Source organism: Sapajus apella, unplaced genomic scaffold, assembly GCF_009761245.1.
Source record: "Sapajus apella isolate SASKATOON/1434 unplaced genomic scaffold, GSC_monkey_1.0 scaffold258, whole genome shotgun sequence".
Classification (NCBI taxonomy): domain Eukaryota; kingdom Metazoa; phylum Chordata; class Mammalia; order Primates; family Cebidae; genus Sapajus; species Sapajus apella.
The window spans coordinates 324946-337560 of record NW_022437198.1 but is presented as its reverse complement, the minus strand read 5'-3'; the positions used below and the strand labels follow the sequence as shown (position 1 = coordinate 337560).

General features: G+C 41.9%; 2 protein-coding genes across 2 annotated transcripts in view; one reads left to right on the top strand and one right to left on the bottom strand.

Annotated features, from left to right (window-relative positions):
• Positions 1-10942, bottom strand: part of HADHB (hydroxyacyl-CoA dehydrogenase trifunctional multienzyme complex subunit beta) — a 38383-nt gene extending 27441 nt beyond the window's left edge. The window contains exons 1-3 of the mRNA XM_032271877.1: positions 10830-10942; positions 1147-1221; positions 990-1034 (exon numbers count right to left, since the gene is read on the bottom strand). Of these exons, the coding sequence (XP_032127768.1) occupies positions 990-1034; positions 1147-1213 (112 nt within the window). The 5' untranslated portion in view covers positions 1214-1221; positions 10830-10942. The remainder of the gene's footprint in view (positions 1-989; positions 1035-1146; positions 1222-10829) is intronic.
• Positions 10943-11064: 122 nt separating this feature from the next.
• The window catches only part of HADHA (hydroxyacyl-CoA dehydrogenase trifunctional multienzyme complex subunit alpha), a 54905-nt gene continuing 53354 nt past the window's right edge, over positions 11065-12615 (top strand). Inside the window, exon 1 of the mRNA XM_032271876.1 lies at positions 11065-11285. Within this exon, the coding sequence (XP_032127767.1) occupies positions 11219-11285 (67 nt within the window). The 5' untranslated portion in view covers positions 11065-11218. The remainder of the gene's footprint in view (positions 11286-12615) is intronic.

Here is a 12615-nt window from a genome sequence, read left to right as displayed (position 1 = left end):
TACAGGTACCCACCAACACACCCAGCTAATTTTTGTATTTTTAGTAGAGAAGAGGTTTCACCATATTGACCAAGCTGGTCTCAAACTCCTGACCTCAGGTGATCTACCCGCCTCGGCCTTCCAAAGTGCTGGGATTATAGGTGTGAGCCCCGGAGCCTGGCCTGGAAGGTATTTTTTCTATTAAGTTATTATACAAGTAGAAATATAAAAATAAAACCAAAATCAAAGGAATGGGTCAATACAGAATCTGAGCAAGGAGAAAAATGTTAAGAATTTGTCAGGGTGTTTTTACCATCAGCCAGCGAAGATACAAACATACAGCAGATTCTGTAAAAATCTATAGTAAAGAAGCCTAACTCATTGGGTTTACTGAGGGTAAAAATGATGATGTAAAATCAACACATTTCCTTACTCTTTCATTTCATATTAACTAAACAACTATCTGTTATTAACTAGTTCCCTAATCACCTTTATTTCAGGAATGGGCACTCTTGCACCTGGGATAGGAAGATATTCTTGTTTTTTTTTCTTTTTTTTCCCAAAAGGCATGAGTTATCAGATAGGAAGATATTCATCAATAGAGAAGCATTTCTCTAATTGCAAATTTTTTTAAAAGTTAAAATTTTAAAAAGTTAACTTTTGGTTCCATAACAGCTCTCAAGAGCATTTGTATGCCATTCATCTCCAGGACGGATAGCAAGAGGGTAAAGAAACTGACCAATGAGCTTTATGAAACCTCCATGACTCCAGCAGATTCAAATCCCAGAAAGCAGCCGCCTGTCAACATCCTCAAGCCTAATCTTAAATAATGTAGTATCATTACTGACTGGTCCTATAATTTTTTAATTTGAAGGCAACAGAGATGTTCATGTTGATCATAAAAAGGGGAGAATCAGGAAATTAGTTTTGGTTTTTATTCAGAGTTTACGAACTACAGAATCTGGAATCTAAACATAAATCAGAAATGTTTATTTTACAAATTACTGTACCTGGGGCAGCTCGCAGCTGGGAGGAACAGCTCAGAGGTCTTATGGCTGGAAGACAAAATAAACTGTTTACAAAAAGCAATACCATTCAGTATCTGTGCGAGATGCTTATAAATCCAAATCCAATCTCTAAAAATAAAAAAAGTAATAATAAACTTACAAAATTTGAGGGCCCATTTTGATGTAGTAGGAAGATTTTTAAAAGCGTAAGTCAAGATGGCAGTCATTCTGGAATCTAAAAAGAGAAGAACAAAAATATATCCTGGGTTGGCTGAATAATTCGTAGCTTACATTGTCATCTATGAACTCTGATAACCTCATTCATGGCTGCTAGAAAACATTTAAACTTAATCTAGTATCAACTATTCTTCATCCAATAATATTATAATAGCAACACACTGACATGGCTTTCATATTGTACCAACCACAATTCTAAGCATTAACCATCTAATCTTCACAATGACCTGTAAAGTAGGCATGATTATTATCCAATCATGCCTTTGTGAGAGCTAAGGAAATTGAGGAATAGTAGGATTGAGTGACTTGCCCAAAGTCCTACAACCAGTGAGTGTGAGTGGCAGAGCTGGAATTTTCCTTTCCTTTCTTTTTTTTTGTTGCCCAGGCTGGAGTGCAGTGGTGCAATCTCAGCTTACTGCAACTTCCACCCCTCAGGTTAAATCAATTCTCCTGCCTCAGCCTCCCAAGTAGCTGGGATTACAGGCGTGTGCCACCACGCTCGCCTAATTTTTTGTATTTTCAGTAGAGACAGGGTATCACCATGTTGGCCAGGCTGGTCTCAGATTCCTGACCTCAGGTGGTCCACTGGTCTTGGCCTCCCAAAGTGCTGGGATTATTGGCATGAGCCACCGCGCCCGGCCCAGAGCTGGAATTTGAACCCAGGGAGTCTACCTCCAGAGTCTGTGCTCCTCTCCTTTGGGGCCAAAGAAGCAGAGAGACTGCTAGGCATAATCATAAAATCATTAGTGTTAGTTTCACAGTTCTGAAGGTTGTACTATGATTATGTAGAAAGCTTTGTGGAATGTTTGTATTTGAAGGGAATACACACTAAATAGGGATGGTGAAGTAAGCCAGCAGCTTACTCTCAAATGCTACTAAAAAAAGTTTTGTAGTACAGCACATGCAACTTCTTTCAAAGTTTAATACCGTATTGTTCCAAAATAATTAAAAAAGTGAAACACATATAATAACTGTATATGTTAAAAATAAAATATATTAACCGCATCCTCCCACCCCCCAAAAAAGACTAAATTTCTAATAATGAGTTCCTGCAGATCACTAACGAAAACACCAGCAGACAAGCAAGCACAGAATATGAACAGACCATTCACAGAAAAGGAAATACAAACGTCTCTTAAATACATGAAAAGATGTTCAGTTTCACTCATAAGAGGAATTCAAATTAAAACCACACACGTGTAATTATCTGTCAAAGGAGCAAAGACTCAAAGGTCTGATATATACTCTGTGTAGGTAAGAGTATGTGCAAACAGATACTCTCATATACTGTTGCCAGGAGAACTGGTGCAATCCATGGGGAGTGCAATTTGGTAATTATCCATGAAAACTATAACTGCGCCGGGCGCGGTGGCTCAAGCCTGTAATCCCAGCACTTTGGGAGGCCGAGGCGGGTGGATCACGAGGTCAAGAGATCGAGACTGTCCTGGTCAACATGGTGAAACCCCGTCTCTACTAAAACTACGAAAAATTAGCTGGGCATGGTGGTGCGTGCCTGTAATCCCAGCTACTCAGGAGGCTGAGGCAGGAGAATTGCCTGAACCCAGGAGGCGGAGGTTGCGGTGAGCCGAGATCGCGCCATTGCACTCCAGCCTGGGTAACAAGAGCAAAACTCCGTCTCAAAAAAAAAAAACAAAAAAAAAAGAAAACTATAACTGCACTTAATGTCTGAACCAGCAATTCCGCTTCCATGAATTGGCTTCATGGACATTACTCACACACAGGACATTATCTATACTGTCACTGTAATAGTCAAAGATTAGAATAACCAAAAAATAGGGAAATGGGTACTAAACCATGCTACCACACCCCTGTGAAATACTATGCAGCTGTAAAAGGTAAGGAAACAATTATGTACCAATACAGAACCATTTTTAAGCTATATTATTAAGTGAAGAAAGCAAGATGCAAAATAGTCATATAGCATGCTTTCATGTTAAAAGAGGAAAAATATTATGTACATTTCCTTGTATCAGTATAAAATCCCCCTGGAAGTATAAAAAAGATGTTAAAAATAATTGTTGGCTGGAAGAAAGGGAACTGGGTAACTAGGGGACAGGGGTGGAAGACTAGTCATCACACATCTTTTGTAATTTCTTACAAGTATTTTGAAGCATGTTTTAACTTAAAAAAAAGAAAAAAAAAACCCATAAGATTTACCAACAAAGGCTTTGGTACCCAGCCTCCAAGTTGCCCTCCCCGCCCCAATAATCTCTACCTCTTGGTATTCACACCCTTGTCTAGCTGCCTCCCTCTCCATATCACAGAATGTATAAACCAAAGAGTATGTCACAAGTAATGGTATGCCACTTCTGATAGGCTATACGAGATATTGCAGCACCTGTTGTGATCTCTCTCTCAGCTCATTATAGAGGGAGCCAGCTGGTATGTCACGAGTAGCCTTATGAAGAGGCTCCCGTGGTGAGGAGCTGACGCCTCTTGCCAACAGTCACGTGAGTGAGCTTGGAAGCAGAGCCCCTAGCGCAGGCAAGCTTTCAGCTGACGCCAGCCCTGGCCAACATTCTAACTGCTATGGGAAACTCTAAATCAGAACAACCCAGCTAAGGTGCCCTTGATTCCTGACCCTCAGAAACTATGAGATGGATAACATGTACTCTTTTAAACTGCTAAATTTGGCAGTAATTGGCTACATATAAATAGATTAATACAAAAGCTTTAAGGTTTAACTTCTCTTGGGTCTTTAGAGACTCAAAGGAGGATGCCCTACAGCTTCCAAAACTAAAAAAACCAAATCACATGTTCCAAACATGTGGATTGGAAAGAGATGGAGAAACCCAAGCTTTAGGATCACCAGCCTAGGGATATTCAAAGGACTCTAGCCAGAGAAACACAAGAGGCCCACAAGAGAGGCATCACTCAAAGCTACTTACAATACCACAAGGGTCTGGGATACAATTTCCCTTACGTAAAGTTCATCTTGAAATAAAATTCATGAAAATAGTCAAGAAAATGTTGAAAAACAAAAGGGGGGACCTCGTTCTAATAGATATCAAAACTTTATAGGGCAGGCACAGTGGCTTACCTGTAATCCCAGCATTTTGGGAGGCTGAGGTGGAAGGATCACTTGAGCCCAGGAGTTCGATATCAGCCTAGGCAACACAGTGAGACCCTGTCTCTCCAAAAGTACAAAAAATTAACTGGGCATGGTGGCACGCGCCTGTAGTCTCAGCTACTGAGAAGGCTGAGGTGGGAGGAGCACCCCCGAGCCAGAAGTTTGAGGCTGCAGTGAGCTGTGATCACGCCACTGTAGTGAAGCCTGGGTTACAGAGTAAGACCCTGTCTCAAAAGAAAAACAGGCAAACAAACAAAACACTTTCTATAAACCACTAATAATTAAAACAGAGCAGTTCCAGCACAGGAATAAATGACACTGGTCAACTGACCAGGACGTAGTAGTCCAGAAGCAGACCCATGTATATAAGAATTTAGTGTATAAGGCTGGGCGCGTGGCTCATGTCTGTAATTCCAGCACTTTGGGAGGCCAAGATGGGTGGATCACGAGGTCAGGAGTTCAAAACCAACCTGGCCAAGATGGTAAAACTCTGTCTCTACTAAAAATACAAAAAAAAAACTTAGCCGAGAATGGTGGTGAACGCCTGTAATCCCAGTTACTTGGGAGGCTGAGGCAGAGAACTGCTTGAACCTGGAAGGCAGAGGTTGCAGTGAGCAGAGATCACGCCACTGCACTCCAGCCTGGGTGACAGAGTGAGACTCCTATCTCACAAAAAAAAAAAAGAAAAAAGAAAAAAAAAAAGAATTTAGTGTATAATAAATACAATACTTAAGTTAACTGAGAGAAAGAAATTATTCCATGAATTCACTGGGAAAATGGCTAAACATTTGGAAAAAATTTTAGGTCCACAGCCCACAGCAGAAGTTTGAATAAATTCCAGACAGATTAAATATTTAAATGTATATATTTTAAAAATATAAATTCTAACTATAAAAGTACTAGAGGAAAACATCAGAGAATATATATATATATATATATATACACACATAACACATACATGTACGTATTTTTCAGAAACAGGGTCTCGCTCTGTGGCCCAGGCTGCAGTGCAGTAGTCTGATAATAGCTCACTGCAATCTGGAACTCTTAGGCTCAAGGGATCCTCCTGCTTCAGCCTCCTAAGTAGCTAGGACTACAGGTACATGCCACCATGCCTGGCTAATTTAAAAAAAAAAAAAAAAAAACTTAAGAGACAGGCTGGTCTCAAACTCCCAGCCTCAAGTAATCCTCCCACCTCTGCCTCCCAGCATGCTGGGATTACAGGCAGGAGCTACCATATCCTGCCTCAGGGAATATTTTTTATCACTTAGATGGAGAAGAGAGTTCAACATATGGCACAAAACCCAGAAGTACAACAGAAAATAGTAATTAATAGATCTGATCATACAGACATTCAAAATATACACATAGTAAAATATACCAAAATAAAGTTAAAAGGCAAATAGATTCAGATAAAATATTTGTAACATGTGAAACAGAAAAGAGTTGATATCCACAATCCATAAAGAATTTGTACAAATTACAAGAAAAACAGAAACAATCTACAATGGAATCCATGGTTTTCACTCCAATATCCATTCCACCCATATGTAGCTGCTGTATGTGGTTTACATGGGATTGAATCCAGCCCAACTCCAGGGTTTAAACCAATCAGAACAATCTCATTCTCTCTGCCAAGATTCAGGTACCAAGACCTAAAACAACCATGCATGGTATTGCCTTGACCACTGGTATTCATTTGTGGATGGTTTCCTCAGTTTAACACTCAAGTCTTTTGCCTGTTACTGTGGAACACAAATCTTTCCTTCTGAGGCCTGGCATGACTACAGCAATTTGCCTAACAAAGCTTGGCTAAGAGAGGAGAGTACAGAGCTGAGAATTTCAGAAAAAGAAACCAGAGTCCTGGCGGAATCTCATCTGAAACCTACCCTCCCACTGTGCTTTTCAGTTTTGTGAGCCAGTAAATCCTATTGATTGATTGATTGATTGAAGATCAGTCTCGCTCTGTTGCCCAGGCTGAAGTGCAGTGGTGCAATCTTGGTTTAGTGCAACCTCCACTTTATTTATTTATTTATTTATTTACTTATTTATTTGAGACAGAGTCTCACTCTGTTGCCCAGGCTGGAATGCAGTGGTGTGATCTCAGCTCACTGCAATCTCCACCTCCCAGGTTTCAGCGATTCTCCTGCCTCAGCCTCTTGAGTAGCTGGGACTACAGGTGCGTGCCACCACACCAGGCTGATTTTTGTATTTTTAGTAGCGACAGGGTTTCACCATGCTGGCCAGGCTGGTCTCAAACTCCTGAGCTCAGGCAATCCACCTGCCTCCACCTCCCAAAGTTCTAGGATTACAGGTGTGAGCTGCTGTGCCCAGCCCAATAATAAGCCAATTTGATGTGAATCTTCTGGTATTTGCAACTGAAAGACTCCTTCCTGATTCATGACCAAAAGCAATAATGAGAAAACAAGCAATACACAGAAGAAATGAAAATGACAAATAAAATTTAAAATGTTCAACCTCACAAAATGTGTGTGTGTGTGTGTGTTTTTAAACTAAAGCAAGGTATCATTTTGTGGTTTTCAGATCAGCAAACATTTAAAATATGGTGAACATATAATTCTAGTAAGAAGGCATCTAACTAAATAAGCAGATCCATACACTAGAAGCCATGTAAAATACTAAGGCCTTTTGGGATGACAGTTTTGTAGTTATCAATCAGAATTTAAAATGTGAATTTTTGAGTCAATAATGCCTTCTATTGATCTCTAACCTACAGAAATACTCAAAATGTATGTATAGCATATACAGGTCTCTAGCCTATAGAAATACTCAAGGTGGGCCAGGTGTGGTGGCTCACGCCTGTAATCCACAGGCTCACGTACTGAATTCCAGCCTGGAGACACAGCAAGACTCCATCTCGGGGAAAAAAAAGAAATAAGGTGTTCATTGTAGCATTGTTTATATTTGTGGAAAACTGGAACTAATCTAATACAAATCAATAGGAAACAGTTAAATTATAATATAAACACACCATGGAATACTGTTTGGCAGTGTGGAAAAGAAAATGAAACAAAATTATATACATGTATATAGACTGACATGGAAAAAATGTCCATACTATATATTAAATGCAAGCTACAGAACAATGTATATTAGAATAATAGATCAGAATAATTGGAAAATAGTGAAATGGGTAACTAAATCCTGCTATAACACCCATTTTGTGACAGAAAGAGAGAAAGAGAAAAGAAAGTCCATAAAGCTATGAGTCTAGATATGGAAGGGATAAAGACAGGCCTTTAATATTCTTCTGTTCTCTTTAATTTAAAAAAAATAAGCATTTTACTTATGCATAATTCCACCTTTTTTTTTTTTTTTTTTTTTTTTGAGACGGAGTTTCACTCATGTTACCCAGGCTGGAGTGCAATGGCGCGATCTCGGCTCACCGCAACCTCCGCCTCCTGGGTTCAGGCAATTCTCCTGCCTCAGCCTCCTGAGCAGCTGGGACTACAGGCACGCACAACCATGCCCAGCTAATTTTTTGTATTTTTAGTAGAGACGGGGTTTCACCATGTTGACCAGGATGGTCTCGATCTCTTGACCTCGTGATCCACCCGCCTCGGCCTCCCAAAGTGCTGGGATTACAGGCTTGAGCCACCGCACCCGGCCCATAATTCCACTTTTATTTAAAATCTATATATATATTTGTCCCTCAGTATCCACAGGGGATTGGTTCCAGAACCGCCCTCAGATACCAAACCTCAAGAGTGCTCAAGTCTCTTATATAAAATGGTATAGTATTTATTTCCATGAACTATGCACATCCTCATGCATACTTTAAATCATCTCTAGACTACTTTTAGTACCTAATGCAATATAAATCTGTGTAAGTAGTTGTTAAGGTGTATCGTTTAGGGATTAATAAGAAAAAAGTCTACACGTTCAGGACACACAAAACCATTGTAGGCCTACATTTTCACTTGGATGTTCGTTGAATCTGAGGATGTAGAACTCACAGATACCAAGGGCTGACTGTACATCAATATCTTATATAAACATATACAATTATACAATTGCATAAAAATGTCCAGAAAAATATACATCAAAATGTTAAAAGTAGTTATCTCTGGGTGGTAGAATTATAGATGTCTTTATTTTCTTTAGGCTTTTCTGTAGTTTCTGAATAAAAAAATTACACAGAATATGTATCCTTTCAATGATTAATAAGACAATAGAGATTTCAAAGGTAAGCGAGACTAAACAAATTATCCTATGGCAGAGTTGACCTTTCTTTCATTTGCTAAGCTTCAGAAAATAGAAATTTTGACAAGAATATTCAAAGCATGGAAACTCCAGAGTGGGGGGGGGAGGGTCCCACGTGGTATGCCTCAGTAGGGTGTGGAACTATGGAAAGATACATCAAGCTGCAGGTACCTGGGAGCAAGGGAAAGGAAGAACGTTCTAGGCAAGTAATGAAAGCAAAAGCAAGATGGGTTGGCTCTAAGAGCTCATTATTACATCTTTAAGACACACTGTAGCGGTTAAGAGAACCGACTAAAGCCAGAGTAAGTCTAAATCCTGATTCACCAAGCTGTATGACTTTAAGCCACTTACTTAACCACATAGGACACACACACACATACAGGCACACGCACATGCGCACACACGTGCATACAACACTTAAATCAGTGCCCTATACAGTTAGGGGTATACCTGTGTTTGCTATTACTAATGGGGTGATGATACCAACATACTGTTTTCCTCTAAAGTGTTTAGGGATCAAAGCAACATAACATTTTTGGCCTGATGGAATTTAGTTTTGTGGAGAGAGCACAGGGAGGGAAAAAAAAAAGAATTGGAGCCAAACGAGTGATCTAAATCAGAGATAGGCAAGCTACAACACATAGGCCTCTAGCTAAAAATATTTTTTTCACTTTTTTTTGTTTTGTTTTGTTTTTTGTTTTTCACATTTTTAGAGTTGTAAGGCCAGGTATGGTGGCTCACGTGTGTAATCCCAGCACTTTGGGAGGCCAAGGTGGCTGGATCACCTGAGGTCAGGAGTTTGAGACCAGTCTGACCAACATGGTGAAACATGTCTCTACTAAAAACACAAACAATTAGCCCGGTGTGGTGGCGCGTGCTTGTAATCCCAGCTACTCGGGAAGCTGAGGCAGGAGATTCGCTTGAACCCGGGAGGCAGAGGTTGCAGTGGGCCAAGATCGCGTCATTGCACTCCAGCCTGGGCAACAAAAGTGAAACTCCGTCTCAAAAAAAAAAAAAAAAAAAGGTATAAACAAAGCAAAAGAAACAATATATAACAGAACTATTTACTGTCTGGACCTTTAACAACAAAAAAATTACCACTTCCGACCTAAATAGTAAGTGTTAACATGCAGTTAGGTGTTAAAGAAGAAAGCATTACATGGGCAAGAGGCAGGTTTGAACTGTAAAAACTTTATAAGATTATCAAGAATCCGTTTTGCAATTTATTCTGAAGTGGTCAGATCATCCAGTTTCTGCTTAAAGTGCTCACAATGATGAACACTCACTATGTAACTTGATCTTTAAACAGAAACCTCTCTACTTGTTTCTATACTCCCCATTCCAGTCTTAATTTTCCTGCCCCTTGTTTCCTGTCTTGCAGAGCTGTCCGTCTGGTGAGTAGTGAGACTCAGACTTACGCCTGAATTCTAGCTCTGTCACAGACCAGAAAATGTATACAATCTGAACTTCCCAAACTTCATCTAGAAAATGCAAACGATAATAATGTAGGGAAGGTGAAGATTAAACAAAAACGTATGAAGGTGCCCAGAGCTCTCCATGTGACTTCCTTTTGAAACTAATCACTCTATTCAGGACTCCAGCCCATCTTTCCAGCACAAAAACAGCTATCATGCAACGAAGAACTCTTCACTAGGAGTTAGTAGACTTAGGCTCCAGTCTTATTTCTACCACGTGGCCATGGGTAAAATCACTCCTTCTGATTCTTAGGCTTCGTACAGTTTCTTCACAGCTATAGTAAGTGAACGTGTGAACGACCAGATAATCATACAGACCGGAAAATCCCGCAGGGCACTGCATTACCAGGATTACCGAGGGGGAGAGGATTGTTTCCGCTCCTTCCACACTCAAGCCCCGAAAGGTCACCTAACCTAGTCTCATTCTTTATAGCAGAAATAGGGCAAACCCGTAGCGCCGTCCACATCTCTAGAGCCGCCAACTTGGCTACAGGCGAAGCAGGTGAAACACACACTCTAACAAAGACCAGGATTACATTAAGGCCGACACACACCCAAACACACGCAGACTTCGTTAACTTGCGATGATAAATTAGGACGCAGGTGACACCACTCTCTCAAGCTGCAACGCTAGTCTGAGTCACTGTCCTAACTGCAGCTGGCACTGCCGACCTTGTCCGAGGAGCTTCCTTCCGCTCCCTCAACTCCGACTCTCCCAGGGAGGAGAGGCAGCTGGGGGCACCCGCGACACTTGCGGGGAAGGAAGTGGAATCTCGCCTATGGCGAGAGGGCTGAGCGCTTGCCATCTCACCTTACCTGACGTCCGCGCGAACTCCTACCCTGCGCAAGGTTCAGATCCAAGTGCCCAGGCTCTGAGGGACCAAAGGGCGGGTCCTGCCCAGAAAGGACCCCTCATCCAGCCAGCGGGTACTGCTGGCCTCGCGGGCTGCCTTCCGGCCGCCTGACTGGAAAACCTGACACTCTGCCCCCTCCTCTCTAGGGCCCCGTCCTCCCCCGGAGAAAGCGACCTTTCCATCCCGTTAGCCAGAAGCGAGGGCAGGGCTAAGGGGCCAGCGATCACTCGGCGTCTGGGTTTTAGTCAGGCAGCACGGTGGACGCCTGGACGCCCCGGCTACCCCAGGAAAAGTCCCCCGCCCCGCGGCACACGCTGAAGCGCTCTCAGTTGCTGTCCTCTTCAGCTCAACATGGTGGCCTGCCGGGCGATTGGCATCCTCGGCCGCTTCTCTGCCTTCAGGATCCTCCGCTCCCGAGGTGAGGCCTGGCCTAGGGCATCCCAGACCTCCGGGCAGAACTCTTGCGGGGACTGGGGTGGCCCCGGAGCCGCGTCTCCCTTTCGCTGCCGCCGGCCCCCGCCCGGGGACCCAGCCCTCAGGGGGGAATACTGCCCTGGATCCCCGTTTCCTGTGTCCTTGTGGAGGGACTGTGACTTCCTCTCTCACTACTCCTGCGGCGATTTCAGACTCCCTAACTCCCAAACTTTCTGAGTCTAGTGCCACTCGGTCTGTCACCTTTCCGCGGGTCTCCTGCGTCGCACTTCTGGGTTCACGCCCCTCTTGTTTTCTTGATCCGAAGATCCAGGAGAATCGGGATCCATTCTGTCGCATCTTTGTGGCTCCACAGCACCTTACCCGCAACAAGAGCTATCTTAAAAGCTTCTTGGGTGGAATTAATCAGCCTTGCAGATCACTCCCCCTCCCTGGCTTGGTTCCCTCAAAACCATTTTTGTGCTTACTACCACATTCAAGTAGGGAGCTCAACTCTTGCAGTTTCAGTAATCCCAGTGTGAACATATAGTATTTTTGAATTTCAATGGGAGGTTCTGCAACTCACTGGAAGACACACTTTAAAAATACACTAATACGTCTATCTTAAGGAATAAAATGTTAGATCGTTTTGAGAGCGATTTATAATCTTGTTTCTGATGATTCCCAGACAGCCTGTATTAGCTAGTGCTTTTCCTTTTCAAACTGGCAGTGAAAGGGTTAAAGTGGGTGGTTACAAGAAACCTGGCATTTTCCTTCCATCCCAAATCTATAAAGTCAACTGTGAACAACGTTTTTGTGCTTAATAAGTTACTTAATTAGGAATTTTAACTTTTAATTTGTAATATGAATTACCTCTCTCTCCTCCTCCGAAACCGCTGGAGTAGTATGCTTTTTTTAGACACGTAGCTGAAATCCCTTTACTGCAAGGGCATTAATTGAATGATTGAATATTTTTCTGCTGTCTTTTTTCAACTGCTGTTTTTAGTCTCCACAAAACTGTCGCATGTATTTGCCACTTATAACATAAGCACATTTTAGAACATTGAAATGCTGTCAGGATTGACGAAAGGGATTTAAAAAAAAACGAATCACCCGTGTCTTACTACTCATATGCTTACCTACTGTTAGCCTTGGGTTATGTTTCCTTACAGGTTTGGTGTTTTTTTCCCCTATTTTCACAACACTTTTGAAAAGTCACATGTATAATTTTTATCTTACCCCAGCATTGGTTTGAAAGCATTTCTTATGGATTGGCAGCTGGTGTCACTCGGAAGTGGTAACCAGGGCATGTGGTTTCTAGTCATTAACTAGCTGTG